Raw genomic sequence first — 21,108 nt, 5'->3', positions numbered from 1 at the left:
TGCGTCTTCCTCATCGTGGGTCACGGGGGTTGCTACAGACTAATAATATGATGTTATATGTTTTTATTCTGATTTATTATACAGTGACATGATATTGTGTTTTTTTAATGGTTTAATAGTGATTTTTGTTATTCCAACATTTGTGGCAGACAGACATAAAGTGGAGTAAAATGATATAAACTAGATTTTTATTTTTATGTGTATTTCTGTTAAACTAATGTATTGTCTGGTGTGAATTGTTCACCCCCCCCACCACATCGTGGGCCTCACACTGTCTACTGTTGGATTTGAATGGATGCATTAATGCTAATTTATCATTGGTGAAACTAATTAAAGTTCAACCAAACTCCATCACAGCTGAAGAAAACATTTATCCTGAGGGCGTCTGACTTATTAAAAACTGGGAGCAGCTTATGGGGGGCAGACTTACTGGTAATTACCTGACAATCACATCTGTGGACCTCTGAGGACCGGAAGGCTGTTTAACGTTCCTCCGCTCTGAGCAGGTTCTCCTACCAAACACACGGTACTGGTGTCTGAAGGACCGTCCAGAGAGAACGAGGAGGGGAACGCGACACACTACACGCTGAAGGCAGACTCATTTAGACAGTGACTAAACAACAAGCAGGGGTCAGACTCATTTCCACCGGGGGCCACATCAGCATCACGGCTGTAATCAAAGGGCCAGATGTAACTAATAAATGTAACTAAATGTAACTCGAGCTTCAGTGTTTGTGAACGCTGAAGCTTTGCTTCATTACAAACTTCCTTAAACGTCACGTAGTTTACTGACATCTTGACTCAGCTGAACGTTAACAAACTGTTAAGGGAACATTATTAAACTCTGCAAAATGTCATGTGTGAAAAAAATCTTAATTATTAGCCTGGTTGTAAATTCAGAAAAGGCTAAACGTGAAATGAGTTGTTCGCTTCTATTTAAGAACCATTTTAAAAAACATGAAGAAGTGTGAACCCATCCATCAGCGACTGGAGACAAACTGGAGACAAACTGGAGACAAACTGGAGACAAACTGGTTGTGATCCTGACGGGATCAGGCTGAAGCAGAGATCCACACGACACCAGCTGACATTTAACAAACAGCACTGACGATGGTTGAAGTGGAGATGGTTTCACTGTCGCTGTGGTTACTGTGGTTAGTGTTTATTCTACCACAATCACTCGTGGGGGATTTTTTTCAGCCCTTTTTAAATGGAGAACACGACACCTTATGAGACGTTCAGTGAGGAGCCATATGTTCTTGTTCCTACCTGTCTGTAACCGTTCAAGCGTGAGGCGGAAGCAGCAACAGAACGCACATGTGGTGAGAGGAGTCTGACAGGAGACTCATAAAAAATAAAATAAAATAAAATAAAATAAAATAAAATAAAATAAAATAAAATAAAATAAAATAAAGGGAGAGGCTGTCGCACCAAAACAGAGGGAGAGAAGAGAGAGAAAGAGAGTCTCTGAGGTCAAACAGGCACTGACTGTTTTCTTGAGTCTTCATCGATGACTGTTTCAGCACAGATCCAGTCAAACCAGTCAGTATAGGGGAGCATCTGCTGGAAGCAGACTGCTGCCCCCTGCTGGTCGGATATGAAGAAACACATACATGCACACCTGAAATCATTATTGGACCAAAAATGTATCACCGGAAATATTGATAAACTATTAATTGTCCAATTTATTTTCTATTGTAGGTGTAATTGGATCTGAACTGTTTTGTGGCTTCATTTGACTTCCCTCGATAACCGGTACCGTTCTACAGTCTGGGTCACGGGGAGTTCACTGTCCTCAGTTTACATTCTATGCATACATGTTCGTGTGTACAGCCCCCTGCAACACACGCCTGCTCTACCGCTGACCCGCTGTTTCCTACTCCATGAACTGTGCAGGTCAGGAAAAGAAGGGATGACATTCGGATCAGAACCAATCTGGGTTTAGTCACCATCCTGTGAGATCTGCTTCCCTCTAGTTTGTTTTTCTGTAGTTCTTTTTGTGTCCCTGGTGGGGTGTGTGGGGTTGTTGTTGCCGACACTTTTTGAGGATTTTGAGGATTGTGGTTACAGGTTTTCCCCATTTCTGAACGATCCCGAGGCGTTGGCCTTTCATCGGCGTCTCTACAGCGGGGGCTGCGTAAAAGAGACTTCAGAGACCAAAGTTGCGCACTGCTCTGTCTCCGTTGGGGAAAAGGGGATTTGTGCGTGTGAATCATTGTGTTTGAATGTTCTAACATACACAACGCCGACTGCTGTCTATCCCGCTTCACAGAGACAGGAGGTTGGAAATAGAAGCAGGGTTTTCGATGCTTTTTGGGCGATCTCAAAGCCCCCAAGGGTGTTTGTGATTTACTCATGTTCGCTAGCTGAGCAGCAGCTGATGAACACTGATTGACAGGACCTGTGTGTAGCGTAGGTTCACTGTCTGTAGGATGCTGGTGCTCAGAGTGTGAAGTGAAGTCAGGGCCCCTTAAGTTCATAAACAAAGTGATGAAGTGAACATGATGAGTACAGAGAGTGGGTTAAGGGATAAACCAAAGCGACAGAAGAAGCACAAATCCCTCCGATGCTCCACCAGCATCTTCAAACCGACTGATCTCCAGGGTGAATACACTTATAAAACCAGTTTGTTTCTTTAGTCTCTTTATTAGGTCATTTATAAACACATTTTCTGATATAAAATCATGTTACAAAAAATGGGTTGTATTTTTAAGGGGGGGCTGGTGGTTATCCGTGTTCAGCTGAAGCTGTCCTATCGCTGTGGTTCTGTGACTGTTCACAGGAGTCCAGATGATTTTCGTTTACACTCGGCTCATCTGCATCCCTGGACAACGGATGAAAGAAAACACACTTGGTTGTTTCAAAATTACGTAAATCAGTCATAATGAACCTTTATTTTATTAAGACGAACAAATAGACGCAGAAAGTGACTTGCTATAAATACATAAGTGTTGAAACGTCACCGGGTGAACTCTCCTGATGAGGCTGCTCCAGACAGACTCTGCAGTCGAGCCTTGGCGTGACAGGAAGTCATGACAGCTCTGGAGAAACAGGAAGTGAGAGAGGTGAAGGTGAGACCCGACCAGCAGGGAGGAGGAAATGAATTCAGCACAGAACAAAAACCTCATGCTTCACTAGATGTCAAAGTATTTTGTAGCAACTGCTGCTAAATGACTGATCGCATAATAATTACTGTATTTCTAACAGTCTGTCCTTGACCAAAATGGAGGAGGGTGGGGGGCACTCAGGGAGCAAGTTTGGTGTTTGTACCTTGGCCACTGGCTTCCAGTCTGCACTCTATACAGCAACTGATGGTTACAACCTACCACCATTAAACCCTGACAAATGTTTCCAACTTCAGTTTGCAAAGACAAAGTGTTAAATCATTTAACTTCATTAACTCTGATGCAGAAACAATCAAAGTTCTCACTGTTATCTGAACCTGGTCGGATTAATTTTATGCTACCATTTCTAATAAACCAGTCTTCTCACACAGGACCCAGTGCCAGGATACTACCGGACATCGTCGTCCCAGGTATCTGCGTTGCTGTGTGGACGGAAAGCCTAACTGGAGGAAAAAAGTTACACTTTCAAAAAGATCTGGCTACTTGTGGACAAGAATAACTCTACTACTGCTGCCAACATATTGTCGATGATGTCGTAAGACTCAGAACTAATCACGAGTCAGCTCGTAGAACTGTGGAACAAAGCTTGTACAGGTGGGTGTAGAACTCACACCGCTGCTCTCAACAGGAGGGTCACCTCCAGCCATCATTCCCCACTGACCATCACAGGTCTGATGGAGACGAGGTCAAAGGTTCATGTGGTACACCAGTGGAAGCATTCACACGTCCTTGTCAAGCAAAAGCAGAGTGGGGGAAGACTGAACTGGTGTGAACTGCAGAAGTATCTGGGTATCTGGTGCATCCACTGAGAATCCAGCATGAGAGATAATCCCAGTCTTCTCTCCCACAGTAACCAGTAACCTCCCAGTACATCTGCTAATGCATGAACAAGGTCCAGTAGCATTCACTCCAGGACAAGGCTGCCAAAGAGTTGGCCCATGGCAACCAGAACTTTTGTCCCGTTATGGGTCGCCACAGTGGGTCATCCTTCTGAAGTCAATTCTGATCCAACCTGGTCTCACCTACAGAACCTCAACACCTTCAGGTCCTCCACCTCCAGCTTGGCTCTCTGTCCCCTCTTCAGCACCACTGTCTCTAATCCATCATGTCTGTCCTCACCACTGTCTCTAATCCATCATGTCTGTCCTCACCACTGTCTCTAATCCATCATCTCTGTCCTCACCACTGTCTCTAATCCATCATCTCTGTCCTCACCACTGTCTCTAATCCATCATGTCTGTCCTCACCACTGTCTCTAACCCTTTACACAGTCTTCTTTGCTCCTCACCACTTTGCATGAACATGACAGAGGCTCAGACCAGCAGCTCAGGTAGGAACAGTTCTTTGACCAATGTGCTGAGAGAGTCCTCTGTGAGTCATCCTGTGATTTCAGCATGAGCAGTTACCGTCCATCTAAAGCATGAGTCTTAAATAGTGAGGCTGTCCTTCCAAGGAGAGGCATGATGAGATACCTGGGGGGGTATCTCCCCCTGGGAACATTCACAGTGAATCAAACGTTTGCTTTTTCACACCAATGATGCTGTTCATTGACCTAAAGTAATCGTTATCTGCAGAGCTTTGAAATGTCACCCTTTAAAGACTAAACATTGAACTATAATCACGGGGACAATAAAATAAATAGCCAAAGCATTCCACTAAAGCTTGCCATGTTTCATACAACAAAGTTTTCATATTCAAAGTTTCCAATTTCAGATGGGATTCACATGTTCTTTGTGCTCAGGAAATATTTTTTTTCACTTATTCTAATATTTCAGAGTAAAGGGCAGACGTAGACTAAACTGTTGAACACCATCAAGGCAGGGTAACAATCCCCCTGACTGGCTGAAACTGTGGGGGCCAATAATCCAAATTCTATAGCAAACCAAATTTGTGAAGAGATTCTACCACACTGAAAAAATGGATTACAGTATTCAAAAATGAAAATGTTGAAATAAGAATAATACTTTTTTAGCCACAATGATGGTAGGCCTCTCAATGGGCGTCCTCTTTGCCATCTCCAGGAGCAGTCTCTTGAGTTTACGAGGCATTGCTAGGGTTTGATTTGATGATAAATCAAACTTGGCTGCAGCCCAGAGAAGTGCAGCGACTCCATACACACAAACCTGAGGCAATAAACACAAGAGAAGAGGTAACGCTGCAACGATAGTCAGTAACAGAAGCAACATGAATGCAGCTTCAGACCTTCTCCGTCACAATGCCGTGTTCTTGGTATTCAGGAGCGAGATACAATTCATCTCGGGATCCTGCAAAGATCAATGAAAATGAATATACTAACAAAATACAGGATTTTGATGCCTCATATGCTGAATAAATAGAATAATGTTATAATTTTAGATCGCTGAGCTTCACCGTTCTAAAGCAGAAGATGTTTAATAATCAGTATATAAATTATATAATTCATTTAATAATAAGACATAATAATCAGTATGTAAAATTAAAAAAAATCAAAATTATTTACTCATTTCTCTGTGGGGATTATAATCAGTATATAAAGTTAAAAAATAAATAATTAAAATTAACACCTACCTATATTTTTAGGCTTCAGGAAAAGCACTACTCCTTTACTGCCCACATGCACCGTGTCCAGACAGAAATATGCTAATGGAGAGAAATACATCAGTTGTATGTGTGTATATATATATTATATATTTATTTTTATATAGTATTCTCCTTATTCCTTATTCCGTTCTCATATTCTCCCTTACCGGGAGGATTTAATATTAAACATGTATTATTGAGGTCACCAGGAAAGTCAGTGTAGGTCTGCAGAGACTCCAGGCAGGTGTAACACAGAGCCCACAACTCATTAACTGTCAGCCTCCTTCCACATCGGGTCAGTAACTGTCTTAAGGAGATCCACTGGACAGAAAACAAAGAACAAACGCAGTTTTTAAAAAAATAACACGTCAGACTTAAAAAACTTCTGCTGATCATTTGGTCAGTCTAATTAAAACCACGATGACTCTCACTCTGCAGGTTCTACTTGCATACAGATATAATTCCGATTACCTCTTAATACAGAGCAGACAAAACCTATCTGGGCAACTGCTCTGACAGACACGCCTGACCTCAGTACCACGCCTAATAGAATATCTGAGCACTAAGAACTGTAACTGCATCTTATTTGGGTCGGATTTTGTTAAAGTTTATAGCCTAGAACAACATCATTCACCAGAGCTTACAAAATGCTACCTTCCAAATAAGTAGCTTTTCATAAAATAATTCCAGGTAAGAACTGTGAGAAATGGCTAAAGCATGGAGTCAAGATTAATTTTTCAGCTTAGTCTAATTTATCATAACATAAAAAGCATACAATTAAGAAATTGATTAGTAGATAGGACTGATTAGACAGAACTTTGGGAAAATATAAAGGATGCACGTGCATGGCTTGAGAAAGATTTGAGAAGCATGTAGATCTAACCTCATCCTGAGATTCTTCATTGAGGCACAACATGCTTTTTGTCATGTGGTTATTTGGAATGTAGAGGTTTTGGTTCAAGGAACCCTGATGTATTTCCAGTGTCTGACATGAAGCAAAGGGAGCTGCTGAATCCTCTGTGACGTCATTGGATCCTTCAGTCCCTGAAGCATCCCTGGTTCCTTTTTGTCTTTGGTAGTCCACAGTAGAACTTGTGCTATCCTCGTTTCTACTACATGTGTAAGACTCACAGGACACTCCCCGGTTAAGTCTCTGAACTCCTTTATTCCACTCAGACTTGCAGCTTGAGTCTTCATCTGCTCCTATCTCAGAGAGGTCGGACACAGGTATATTTATATCTCCACAAGACGGGGCAGAAAAACAAGGGGGGTTGTTGGAGTCTGGGACAGAGCAGGAGCGGTTCAGAGGCCCCCTCACCCTGTTCAGCCTCTGCTGGGTCCTCCTCTTCACTGGGGAGCTGTTGTAGGACCTGCAGTCCACACTGTCCCCAAAGGTCAAGCCACGTCCTTCACTGCTGTCCATCCCGTCCAGCCAGAGGGAGAAATCCCAGGCTCTGCACACCTGGAGACGGGGTTTGAAGAAAGTATGGTGTCAGTGCAAATTAGTTCAGTCCATCAGTTCAGTAATCTGTAACAGGACAAGACAAGTTAGGGTCGCATGTACAGGGCAGTATCTTAAACTCAGTTAGGTAATTAGCTCAGTCAGTGACGTGATGCAATGATTGGAGCAACTGGCAGTTGTTAGCATTCTGAATGCTGTATCCTGTATGAGTGCTTAGAAGGAGATGGTTTCCTGATGGTCTGCTGAGTTCAAATAAACATGTTTATGGAAATGTGTTGACATAACCAAAATTTCAATTGTTTGTTCGTTCATTTGTTCGTTTGTTTGCCGAGAAGCCGATCAAACTTGACCATCTAGGGGAAGTAAAACTCGTAACAAGGTCCCTGTAGGAGAACCAGTGGAAGGATCATTATGGGTTTGTTCCCACATTGCCCGATGACCGTGTTTGTTCGTTTGTTTGGTGGTTTGTTTGTTCTTTCATTCAAATTGAGTTACATTAAAACCTTAACTCACTGGCTACCATTGACTTCTACAGAGGTCAATTCTGTGCTTTAATGGGGAGGGCTTGGAGACGGTCTGGAGGAGCTTGTCAGTGAAAAGCAGGTTTCTAATTGTGGAATTTAGAGTCATGACGACTGATCCAGTTACCGATCAGAGGATGGAGAATCAGAGGAAGATGGGGAAGTTGTGGCAGCTTATGATGGAATAAAGTTAGCGTATGTCAGAGCTCACCGGCGAGAGAACACGGTGTCGCTCTGAGCGAAACATCTCGCTATCAGTCACGAACAGAAAGAAAACACCAATAAATGTCGGAAGAAAGTCTGCTGAAGGAGAAGATGATTCTGTATTTTAAATGCAAGACTAAGTCAAATGTCAGCGGCATAATAGTTGAGAACAATGTAGGTGAATATTCTACGACAGGACTTCACTGTTATACAAAAAGGTATTGAGATCATGTTAATGCTGGTGTTTCTTTTTTCCCTCCGTCTGTTAACTCAGGTTAAAGGACCTGATTCTACAAACCAATGAGAAATAATTCATAGAAATAGTGATAGTGGTTGTAGCAGCAGACACGTCACATACCCTCTGCATGGACAGACCATTGGCTTGAACAGAACTGTCAACACCTTCGGGGTTCCCTTCCAAACGTTTGGGCAGACATTTGGGTTCAGGATGCTGCCATCTGGCCTCCCAGGAACCCTCATGTCCATCTGTAGATGTTTGAAGGATGCATTTAATGCCAACAAACAACAGAACAGACACCAGCAGTACCATCTGCACGAGGTGATAAAATGACCTTGGAAGGTGACGAGTGATTCGATGGAGAGCACCCGTCGGCCAATGGAAGACAGTTCCCGACACACAGCTGCAGAGGATGTATGAGACAGCCTCGATCCAGCAAGAGTTAAGATGTCCTGTGGGATTAATAAACGGTTTGCAAAATTCAAAATCTAATACAGAACATGATTATGATTTACCAACAATACTTTTCACTAATTCTTTAGTAAGGAAAATATTAATGCACACAGTGTCTTTGTGAAATGTGCCCATACACAAAATAACATGTCAGTATAGTCAGCAACATCTACAGAGATGCGGACAGACTCAAGTTTCTCTTGAACCACATGGACGTTCCCCGAATTATTTTTTCTTTTGTAATTATTAGAATATTTATATTTATTGTTACTGTAGTGTAGTGTAGTGTAGTGGATGACCTTTGACCTCTGTGTGGAGTCTGCATGTTCTCTCCCTGTCTGTGTGGGTTCTTTCTGACTTTTCTGGCTTCCTCCCACTAACAAAAACACACAGTAGAAGTGAACTGGAGGCTGTAGCTGTACTTGCCAGTGTGACGGTTTGTTCCTATGTGGCCTAAAAAGCATCTAGTCCAGGGTGAACCCACACAGTAGTAGCACAAAATGGCAAAAGTACATGCAATAGATGCAGTGAGTACTATTGTCTTTGTAGGGTCTCTTCATCCAGGTTGAGGTAAACCAAGAAGTCTTAAGACATGTTTCTATCCAAACTTGTCAAGGCCAAACAAATCCTGCAACAAAAGCAACAACGAGCATGAGAGGGAGTGCAAACAGATACCCGTCGTCATCCCCTACCTTGCTGGTGATTCAGAATATTCAAGAGAATTTTCAGTAGACATAAAATTGTCATACCAAGCCTGGTAACACACTGAAACAGAAGCTAGTCCAACCTCAGGACAACCACAAACAGAACAATATAGTGTCTGCTGTCCAGTGCAATGAGGAATGCATTGACTTGTACAATGGAGAGTCCAAACTACCACTCCACAAGAGTATGGATCCACACAGGAGACACAACTCCTCAGGACTAGACTGAACAGTCCACAGGACACTCTTTTGAGGACAGTCATGTCCAGGTTTCTTGCCAGAGAAGACAGACGGTTTGAGAGAGGAGCTAAACAGGTCATTTTTGTAAACCATCTCTGAACAGAGGAGGATAAAGACACCATCGATCAGCTACCTATGATGTTGTATTGATTTCCATCCCCAAGAAACTACAGCAACTGTTCACGCCTGGCTGCAGCTCACCATAACAGCTCACATGTGGGTTGGGAGGACAACGACCCCCTTATGAAGGGTAACGACTCCTAACAAGAACCATTGTCTTGGTGGTTCCAGTCATTTGTTTTCTGCTCCAACAGGAGGATCAGGACCTGGACTCTACCAGTCAGTCAGAACCTCCAACAGGAGGATCAGGGTCTGGATTCTACCAGTTAGTCAGAACCTCCAACAGGAGGATCAGGGTCTGGATTCTACCAGTTAGTCAGAACCTCCAACAGGAGGATCAGGATCTGGACTCTACCAGTCAGTCAGAACTGAAGAAGACTCTTGGATGAGGAGAAAAGTCTTTATTTACTTACTATTGAGACTTCATTGATTCATTTTTAATAACCTCTTCTTCCGCTGTCGCCAGAGCATTAAGAGACTATGATATAATGGTTGTCATTGTAAATGTGATTATTCTTAATGTTCTAGTTATTGTTCAGCTTAATGTAAAGAACAATGACTGAATTTTTTGCAGTGCCACAGAGTTTCCACTTGATGCTGCTCAAACAGCACAGACTGACAGGAAGCTGCTCACCAGAGCCTCTAGTGACGATGACTCATTTCTACCCGCCTGGTGTTCTCAGATGAAGGCTCCTCCCCCCACAGTTCATGGCTGTCCTAAATCTGGTTTATTAACCATCTAGTCACTTATTCAAAAATGAGTTGCTTAGCAACAGTTAATGTTTAGTCACCCACTGGTGATCGGGCTGCTCTGAGGTGATTTCGAGCCACACCTGTTGATAACATGAACTAGAGCTGTGATGTGTGAACACTGTACCAGTTAAATTAAATTTAGTTAAATTCATCAATCCCGTGAGCTCTCCAATTGTTCTTTACCGATAACACTACGCAGCTCGTCGCAGCGGTTCGAACCAATCAGAGGTGTTTTTCACCTGAAGGCGTGGCCTGTCCTCTGGTTTCTCCTCCTGCATCAGCTGCAACAGCTTCTGAAGTTCTTCTCCCAGCTGCGCTTCCAGCTCTGGCTCGATGACAAAGTTTAATGCAGCAGAAAGTGTAGCGCCCAGAGAGTGAACGTGACCCTACAGCAGGGAAAAAGAGGAGACGCAAACTTTAGGAAGAGCTGTAACTGCAGCTCTAACGCGACAGAGTTCGGACACATAATTTCCCACTGCAGTGGCCTGCACCCACCTGAATGCAGCTAACAAGGTGGGTCCAGCGTGGATCAACAGTTTGCTTCTGCTGTGGCGTTGACTTAAGTAGTAATGAAAATGTAATGCATATAGATATATATGTATACAGACACACATACAGTATGTATGTATGTATATATATATATTTGTGTGTGTGTGTGTGTGTGTGTTGTATATACATACATACATACATACATATACCATATAATGTTATAATATATAATATATACATACATGATATTTGTATGTATGTGTATATATATATACATATATATATAAATAAAATATATACAATTATATATATATATATAATATATAAAATTATATATGTATATATATGTTGTATATACATACATACATACAATATATACATATATATACAATATATACATACATGATATTTGTATGTATATTCTTTTAATTTTTAATTAAAAAAGTATTTTTAAATTAAAAATTAAAAAATATATACTTACATATACCATGTATGTATATATTATACAGTGATACCTCTCCTTACGAATGTCTCTACTTACAAAATTTTCTACTTGCGAATTTTCTCAGCAGGAAAATATTACCTTTACTTACGAAAGAAATTTCGACTTACGTAATGTAAAAACACAGTATCGGCTGATACTTAAATCTCCCACAGGTTCCTGAATGCAACATTCTCATAGCTGCTCTGCCATTGGCTATTACCTATTACGTATCTTCCTGGCATCCCACTGGCTAAGAGGGAAGCTACTCCACCTCTGTGTGGAGCTAGAACGGAGTTTATGGAGTGTGTTCGGCATTTGGCCCTCGACCCATGAGGTGTTCTGATAGTTTTACGTAAATATATTAACTTTTAGAGTATTCGCTATGGACCCCAAGAAAGTGACGGAGAAAAGAGGAAAAGAAAAGACGAAGAAAAGAGTTTTTTTGTCCGTACAAACAAAGCAAGAGATGATAGAAAAGCCTGAAAAAGGGATGCGTTTGGTTGATCTCACCAAAGAATATGGCCGTAATGCATCTACAATCACCACGTTATTAAAACAAAAGGACGTTTAAGGAGTTTAAGGCGTCGCGTGGGTGGTTGGAGAAGTTCAGAAGGAGGACTGGAATTCACTCTGTTGTTCATGGGGGGGCAAGAGGGCATGAACCAAAGAGAGCAAAAAACAATGAGGACAGCAGTTAAAAGGAAAATGACCATCATTATTATTCTTTACTCTTTGTTTTTGACATTATACACAACTCTCATTTATTGTGTAATAATCTAACTATAACATGTATTTGTTACATGTTTTGATGCATTTTTGTGCTTTATAAAACATTTATGTCTGAATTTTGGGGGCTTGGAACGGTTTAGGGCATTTACATGGAAAATGTGTCTCTACTTATGTAATTTTCTACTTTCATAATTTCTTCCGGAACCAATTAATTTCATAAGTAGAGGTACCACTGTATATTTTTTACATAGTATATATTATTTACTGAATGTGAAGTCACTTTTATTTTCCTGATAAAGTACACTGTTCTATCCAAATGAGGCTGTGGTCATGATGAATCCCTGCCCTGCAAACATTCACATCACTGAGCAGCATAATAAACAGGACATAAATAAAATTATTTTCTGCCGCTGTGAACAAATTAACACCTCAAAGAAGATTCAGCATCTCTCACCTCAAATGTGCTGCCTGTGATGTCAAACTCCGGAGGCACAAATGAGCCTTCTGGATCATCTGCAGGATGAAAACACATCAATTATCTGCACCATTAAGCATGTCTGAAAAGTACAAAATACACAATAATGACATCAAAGGGGAAATATTTAGCGTTTGAAGTCAGCACTGATGTATATCGATGTCAGTTCTGAGCTGTACGTTAGCTGCTCAACACCGTCTGTAAAGAGATGCAAATCACAAGAACGTGTGTTTACATGGTGAACCTGCTGGAGTCCAGCCAGTGGCAAGAGCTGGGCCCCTTAACCTAAAGAATCCATGTGTTCCCGAGAACCAACAAGACAGGGGCACAAGATCAGAACACTGTTCCTTTCCTTCCCTCTCCTCTATCTGTGTTTCTGTATTTCTGTTAACATTGGGGTTACAGTCTGGGCCTGGCCTTCCTTCCCTCTCTCCCATGAGGACATATTGTCTCTAGTGGAGAACCTCACTGGTCTGTTTGTGTTCCCTCCTGATAAGCAGTGATATCAGTTTTCATTTGGATCAGTGGAATCTCTGCTGTAATATGAGCCCATTGTTACCGTTGACAACCAGAAGTAATGTGTGTTTTTGTAGGGTGCGTGTGTAAATGTGTGTGCGTTTTGTGTTCAGTGAGTTGAATTGGGTGCAGTGTATCTATTCTATTCTATTCTTCTTTATCTCACTGTATTAACCTCTGATAACAAAGAATTTGACCAACCAGACCAGTCGATCTTGTTGTCTGCAGCTTTGTGATGTCTATAAATGACATGTTCCCAAAGCTTGATCCCATCCTGACTGGGAGTCAGGGTCTCAGTGTCCCAGAACCATCACAGAGACATGGTCCCAGAAACGTTTCACACAGAAACGCTGCCACCATCTTTTCTTGTGCTTCACTTCATGTTTCTGGTGTTTTCAGAGCACACAACAGTTTGGATGGTTTCAGTCTGGTTTAGATATTCCACTGGACTATGTTGATGCATGCAGGACATCCAGGGTTGCAACTAAATGCCCTGTTGCTGAAGCCCTATCTAGAGACAGACTCTATATCACTGGGGCTCAATTCTATACAATCTTTGCAAACTGACTGGTTCAAAATGCTGCAGTCGCTGCATACTACTCCCAACATGCTGTATATTTATACCCTGATCTACATTTAACCCTATTCTTACATTTACTCTTGTCATTCCGACACACCTTTTCCCTAAAAGCTCAACAACAAAGAGTGAAGGACAGAGGAATCCAAGAAAAGGACACGCTTGCTGGTAGTCAGGCAGTTTTGTAACACTGTGGACTTGGCAGTCAGCAGAAGACAGATAGCTATTGTCCATGACGCACGAGCCTCCAGGTGAAGAGAGAGCGCAGTGACTCATGTCCACCCACAGCAGTCAGCCCAACATGTAGTCACCAACAGCTACCCCACTCCGTCACAACGCAACAGCCTGCCACGTTCAAACACGTGGGAAAAAGAGCGATTTAGCTTCATTACTGTGTGGAAATGGTTTAAGGCAGTTTGTCACGTTGCCACTGAACACACACAACAGTCACTTCTCTGAAATGACTTGTCTCTGAGGTCCGTCACCATCAAGGTGACTCCGACTGTCTGACAGGGAAAGCCAGCCTGTGATTGGTTGTTTTAGTGTGTGTCAGCTCAAAATGTCATCATTGTTGCACTTAGACTTAAACAAACACAATGAATAGAGGCAGTGGGAAGTGTTGTGATGGATGATGTACACACACACCAACAGCAGGAGGACAGTATGGGCACTGCGGTTCTGTCTCTACCCACAGAATGAATCACAGCTGAAGGAGTAAACACACTTTCCTGCATTGTCACAACAGCAGGCTGGAGAGGATTTTACCTGACAGGGGAATCAAAACATCTCCTCAAAGTGTTGCTGATAGGACCAAAGATTCAGAGATCTAAAAAAACAACAACATGAAGCGCTTTCAAAGAAAGCCGTCAAGGCTGAGTTTGGAACACCAAACCAGAACAACTAAAGGAAAGAGAGAGAGAGAAGGGGTTAGGGATCTATTTCTAATAGGATGCCTTCTCATTCGTTGTGATGAGCCTGTCCTTTAAAATGAAGATGAATAAGAAAGTTGTATACATTGGAGCAGACCTTCAGACCTTCAGACACCAACATGATGTCAAAAACACTTTGAAACTTTAGAATTTAAGATCAGCTATCAAGATTAAAATCCAATCAAATCACATAACTACATTTTGATTTCAGGTACAAATGACATTCATCAGTCCAACTCGATCCCTAATCTATAATATTACAGATATAAGCAATGGCAGCATCGATATCAACACCTGACCAATGTCACCTGTGTGTCTGGGAGACTCCAGACATTCTGTCTGACTCCTAGTCCTCATTATGGCCGGTCTGACTGTTACACACCGCTGCTCCTGGATTTTCACTCAGCAAAGTGTTAAAACATTTTGATGGATAGGACCGATAAAATAAATGACACGAAACAGACCGAGTGTGACAAACCGTTTCAGTACGATAGGATTGCAAAGATATTTCACCTCGTCAGACCTCCAAACCAAATGATTTATTATTACGTTCTGACTAGAGAGAAGGAAAACTAGAAATATCTGCAATTTGTAATATTTCTCACCAGAACACATGTTAATATACAGTTTCTGTAATTGAATAATATCTAAATATTTCTGTGGTGTTTAGGTTTCAGATCATGTGGAACACACACTCCCCAGGTGGTGATACATCTTTGAGAAAATGGTTAATGCTTAGTTTGTGTCTGCTCTTCCATCTCATCCCACAGGTCACTGATAGCAAAACCTTATACCTAGTAATAATGCAATCATTTGGAAAAAAAATACCCAACATGCATTGCTTGCTGTGTGCTAGTTGTTTGGGGCTTCAGACGTGCCTCATTCCATGTCTGAGAGGGTTTTTTCCCCAATATTCACCAATAGAGTTCTTAAGACTCTGAATACGTAAAGAATTTACACAACAGCTACACGTGTTCTTTACAAAAAACACGTTTCAGCAGAATGTCTTCCAGCTACGAGAACGTTTAGATGAGAATGATTGTGGAAAATAAAAAATAAAGTCTTGTGCTGAGGCGATGTTGTCGTTGAGGTTGGTGTTATCCTTCCTGTGTCATATGAATCCATCATCATGCTAGCTCATGTCTGAAATCAGTATCTTCTTGACCAGAGGATGTCATCCTTGTAAAGAGATATTCCATCTCAGAATGGCCCGCTGAGGAGGCAGCGGTGACTGACAGGCTGTTAACACTATTGCAAGTGGCGAACACAATTAACACCAGAGAAGGAGAGCATATGAGAAATATAAGGAGAGCATATAAGTGATAATGTCATCATTCAATTTACTTCAAATCTGATGTACAGGGAGTCTCCTACAGCAGTCACTGGAGCACTTTTGTAAAAAATCTACAGAGGGGTCTTACTATCTTTAACATGCCTGGTGATCTCTACAGGAAGTTGGTCTGTTCCAGCTGCTATTTCCTCAACTGGGAAAACTGACATTTTTCCAAGGAAGAAAAAACATTTTTATTCATTATGAGCAACATAACTCCAGACACCAGGGGTCGTCTAGTTCTAAAGTTAAAGACTGGTTTTACTGATGAGTATGACAGATTAATACGTCCTATATGTCCGACCTCTCTATCTGGTTTCCATAGGACACAGATCACAGCATGTCGTGTTGACAACCAGGACCTGAATCTCAAACTGTCGCTGCTGTAGCTCAGTCCACCAGGACGGGTCTTGGGGACCAAAGGAAGGTTCTGAACTGGTAGCAGTGCCATCGAGGTGCCCTTAAGCAAGGCACTGACCTCACAAGCTGCTGCTGGGGCCCTGTTGTGTGGGTGTATGTATATGCATGTGTGTGTGTGTGTGTGTGTGTGTGTGTGTGTGTGTGTGTGTGTGTGTGTGTGTGTGTGTGTGTGTGTGGACTCACCACTGAGCTGCTCCATGAAACAAACGTTCCCGTGGGCGTTGAAGGCCAGAGTGTCTGGTGTTAAACACAGGGTGTGGAAGAGGTGAGAGGGTCGGAGGCGCTGTAGGGCCACCACACACTCGGTGCACACCGCCCACACCTCCTCCTCAGACAGACAGCTGTCCCTCAGGGACAGGACGTCCGCCAGAGACACGTTCTCCTGTGGACCACGTCAGAGGAGAGTCTCAGACGGTGCTCTAGTACCTCTAGCCTGTTCTACTTCATCTGGAGCTGATTCCTCAACATGTTCAGTTAGTAGGACAGTACATCCTACAGGTGCATGCTGGGGTGGAGGTAGTAAATGTCTCAGTAAAAGTGTTGTAGAAACAGTATACACAGTTTTTTTTTTGTGTTTTCTTGATTGAGACTCAAAATGTTGCAGTGGTTTGCCCCCACGATTGTCCCCAAGTTGTAAGGGCTCTGTCTTTATGAGGAAACAGTGGGTAAAGAAACTTGACTGCATTTTTCTCTTGTATGACTTCTGCGGCTGAGGGTTGTGGTGGTATAGCGAACAATTATGAGGAAGTGGCACTTCAACCAGTAGCAGCCCCATAAATAGACATCTCCCCAGGAGAACAGAGCAGAGGAAAGTCTCCTTGACCCCCCCAAGTTAAACATGTTGTCCTATATAAGTCTGCCTCTGAGCTCCAGTGTTCTTGTTAGGATGGTGCTGGTTCTGCCTCAACTTCCTGGCTCTGAAAGAACCGGCTAAAGAAAATGACGGTAGTCAATGACCCATTTTAACAATTAAAGCACATGGTCCAGAATGAATAGCACAAGGTGGATATGACTCTGTGCTTTAACATGACATTAACCAATAATCGTTCTCCCTTTCCCTTTAAAGTCAGGTACCTGTGCAATGCTTTAGCAGTACCACTGATGTCGCTGAGTGGCACCTGTGTGTTCCTTGGCTCGTGTCGATGTCTCTAACTGTTTGACTGCATGAACCAATGAGCTAATGCTAATCTGAATGACAGGCGACAGCGACATGGGGATTCCATGACAATTTACTATCAATTATAACTCCTAAAAATGTATTTTCACTTACAACGTAACCTGAAAACATTGGTTCCTACTTATACCTGAACACTAATTATCACCGGGATAATTGGTTCCTACATCATTTAGTTCCTACAGGGGGACAACATTGGTTCCTACATCATTTAGTTCCTACAGGAGGACAACATTGGTTCCTACATCATCTAGTTCCTACAGGAGGACAACATTGGTTCATACATCATCTAGTTCCTACTGGAGGACAACATTGGTTCCTACATCATTTAGTTCCTACTGGAGGACAACATTGGTTCCTACATCATTTAGTTCCTACAGGAGGACAACATTGGTTCCTACATCATTTAGTTCCTACAGGAGGACAACATTGGTTCCTACATCATTTAGTTCCTACTGGAGGACAACATTGGTTCCTACATCATTTAGTTCCTACAGGAGGACAACATTGGTTCCTACATCATTTAGTTCCTACTGGAGGACAACATTGGTTCCTACATCATTTAGTTCCTACAGGAGGACAACATTGGTTCCTACATCATTTAGTTCCTACAGGAGGACAACATTGGTTCCTCCATCATTTAGTTCCTACAGGAGGACAACATTGGTTCCTACATCATTTAGTTCCTACAGGAGGACAACATTGGTTCCTACATCATTTAGTTCCTACAGGAGGACAACATTGGTTCCTACATCATTTAGTTCCTACTGGAGGACAACATTGGTTCCTACATCATTTAGTTCCTACTGGAGGACAACATTGGTTCCTACATCATTTAGTTCCTACAGGAGGACAACATTGGTTCCTACATCATTTAGTTCCTACAGGAGGACAACATTGGTTCCTACATCATTTAGTTCCTACAGGAGGACAACATTGGTTCCTACATCATTTAGTTCCTACAGGAGGACAACATTGGTTCCTCCATCATTTAGTTCCTACAGGAGGACAACATTGGTTCCTACATCATTTAGTTCCTACAGGAGGACAACATTGGTTCCTACATCATTTAGTTCCTACAGGAGGACAACATTGGTTCCTACATCATTTAGTTCCTACAGGAGGACAACATTGGTTCCTACATCATTTAGTTCCTACAGGAGGACAACATTGGTTCCTACATCATTTAGTTCCTACTGGAGGACAACATTGGTTCCTACATCATTTAGTTCCTACAGGAGGACAACATTGGTTCCTACATCATTTAGTTCCTACTGGAGGACAACATTGGTTCCTACATCATTTAGTTCCTACTGGAGGACAACATTGGTTCCTACATCATTTAGTTCCTACAGGAGGACAACATTGGTTCCTACATCATTTAGTTCCTACTGGAGGACAACATTGGTTCCTACATCATTTAGTTCCTACAGGAGGAAATGGCCATGTTGTTATCCTTGGCCATTTTCCATGTGAACCCTGTTGTGACCATCTTCTTCATCCTAGCCAGCACAGAAAATTAAATATTTTGTCTTTTTAAGTTTGTATCAAGTTTGTATAATCATATTATAATTTTTATTATTACAGTTACACTACTATCTATAGCAGATGACAGCAGATGAAACAATCAAGAAAATGGATAAATGGATCCATTTATCCATTTTCTTGACCGTTTCATCTGCTGTCATCTGCTATAGATAGTAGTGTAACTGTGTGTGCGTGTACTGTTACATAACAGCAGCAGTGTCCCATCTATGTACACTATAAAAGTGGCCCACACACACACACACACACGCACGCACACACGCACGCACGCACGCACACACACACACACACACACACACACACACACACACACACACACACACACACACACACACACACTTGAGGTTGATGATGAATCTAATAATCTAAGAGTGGAAGGGATTCAGAAAGAATGTGTTATTTGGAACCTAAGCAGAAACTTTCTTTCTTCAGAAGAATCTCAGCCTTCTCTTTATTCCTGCTGAAGCTTCGTGGAACAACAGTGATCATGTGTCGTGTACACAGCCACCATTTAAAAGACAGCACAACATTTGCAGCTGGGGGCTGTGAACCTGTGTCCTACCTCATCCTCCGGCAGTGGAGGCAGATGTTCCAGGTCCCCGTCACTTCCCTCTGCTCTCCACCAGTATGAGTCCGCTGCATCGTCCCTCCACGTCTCCATCGCAGCAACCTCCTTCAAATCGTCCAGCCAACCCAGACCATCGTGTCTCCAGGCAGACCCGAGGACAACCGGGGTGGATCCACAGCCCACATCCACACACACGGATCAGGAACGGCGTCACATCACACGGAGGAGATGCTCCTGTTTCTGCTCTGCTGGAGGAGGAGGGGGAGGAGGAGGAGGAGGAGGAAGAGGGGGAGGAAGAGGGGGATCCTGGCAGCATGACTGGAGCATGGAGAGCTGTTGTCAGCAGGCTGCAGCTTCACGCCTCCGTCCGGAGTGACTCATGTTCCTGATTACATCTCTGCTTCTGTCTTCTGGCTCTGACTGACGTGTCACATGACCTGTTACGTCATCCACACCTTTTCACGAAACATGACATCAGCATCATCCACCTGAGTGTGACCTACAGCTGTCTGTCGCCAACGGTTACAAGGGTTCATTTAACAAAGAACAAACAGTCCCCTGATAGGCTGGTTTTCATCATGTGACTCTGTGATCACAAACACCTGCTCCTAGAATCTAGATCGCTTCTTATCTTTATTATTACGACAGATATTCTACAAAAAGTATTAGAACCAAAGATAACACGTTACAACCTCAGATTATAATGCAGTAGAACATCAGATAATATCAATCAATCAAGTTTTATTTATATAGCGTTTAATCACATCAGCAGACATCTCAAAGCGCTTTAACAGACAAAACCCAACTGAACCCTCCAGAGCACAAACGACAGCGGAGGGGAAAAACTCGCTCATTGAGGAAGAAACTCTGTGCAGGACCCACACACTTTCAGGCAAATAAACTCGTCTCCAGGCAAAACTGAAGATAACATTCCCAGTTCTGTACTGAACTGTATTTATGCAGACATTTTCAATAAACAATTAATTTTTAGTTTTTGATATTGTACAGATCAAACATGGCTGTCTCATCTTCAGCTGCTTCCTCTGCAGTGCAGGTCACTGGGGTTGGTACAGGATAAAATATGTTATGTTTCAATTCTGACAGCATCATGATATTATTGTGCTGATTTAGTAGTGATTTTATAACTCCAGTATTTGTGGTTGACGGCATAAAGTGGAGTAAAATGCCGTAAACTTGATTTTTATTTTTTCATGTATTTTTTTTTAAATTAAGAACTAAGTGACTCAAACTTACGTCAGTCAAGCTTTACCTGCATATTGCATATGAGTCAGAGAATGAGAAGAGAATAACCTCGTCCATCATGTCAGATGTTCATCAGCAAGGTTGTATAACAATGACAACAACTCTCATGATCCCTCACTATATAGAGTACATGTTTGGTTTGTCTCCTCCTGACAGAAACTACAGTACAGACGATGTCTTAAATTAGTACCTTTCACTGAGGTCAGCCACAGCAGTGTTAGAATACTGCA

At 42.3% G+C, this 21,108-nt stretch overlaps 1 protein-coding gene across 5 annotated transcripts; it reads right to left on the bottom strand.

Moving 5' to 3' along the window:
- Nucleotides 1–2,645: 2,645 nt before the first annotated feature.
- Nucleotides 2,646–19,933, bottom strand: LOC137603878 (kinase non-catalytic C-lobe domain-containing protein 1). Of its 5 annotated transcripts, none has more exons than XM_068327708.1 (13): nucleotides 19,610–19,933; nucleotides 16,512–16,710; nucleotides 12,536–12,594; nucleotides 10,619–10,765; nucleotides 8,444–8,561; nucleotides 8,230–8,357; nucleotides 6,568–7,146; nucleotides 5,891–6,005; nucleotides 5,673–5,744; nucleotides 5,328–5,389; nucleotides 5,090–5,248; nucleotides 2,945–3,041; nucleotides 2,646–2,824 (listed from the first exon to the last, which is right to left on the bottom strand). In XM_068327708.1, exons 1-13 carry the CDS (start codon nucleotides 19,706–19,708, stop codon nucleotides 2,802–2,804), a joined length of 1,857 nt encoding a protein of 618 aa, XP_068183809.1. In that variant the 5' UTR covers nucleotides 19,709–19,933; the 3' UTR covers nucleotides 2,646–2,801. The 5 variants fall into 5 exon arrangements, 3 of the variants coding, with proteins under 3 accessions (XP_068183809.1, XP_068183810.1, XP_068183808.1); XM_068327709.1 differs by having other exon boundaries at nucleotides 2,964–3,041; XM_068327707.1 differs by having other exon boundaries at nucleotides 2,646–3,041.
- Nucleotides 19,934–21,108: the final 1,175 nt, after the last annotated feature.

This window comes from Antennarius striatus, chromosome 11 (genome assembly GCF_040054535.1).
Source record: "Antennarius striatus isolate MH-2024 chromosome 11, ASM4005453v1, whole genome shotgun sequence".
In the NCBI taxonomy this organism is placed as follows: domain Eukaryota; kingdom Metazoa; phylum Chordata; class Actinopteri; order Lophiiformes; family Antennariidae; genus Antennarius; species Antennarius striatus.
The sequence above is the reverse complement of the archived record's forward strand: the minus strand, read 5'-3'. Positions and strand labels throughout refer to the sequence as shown.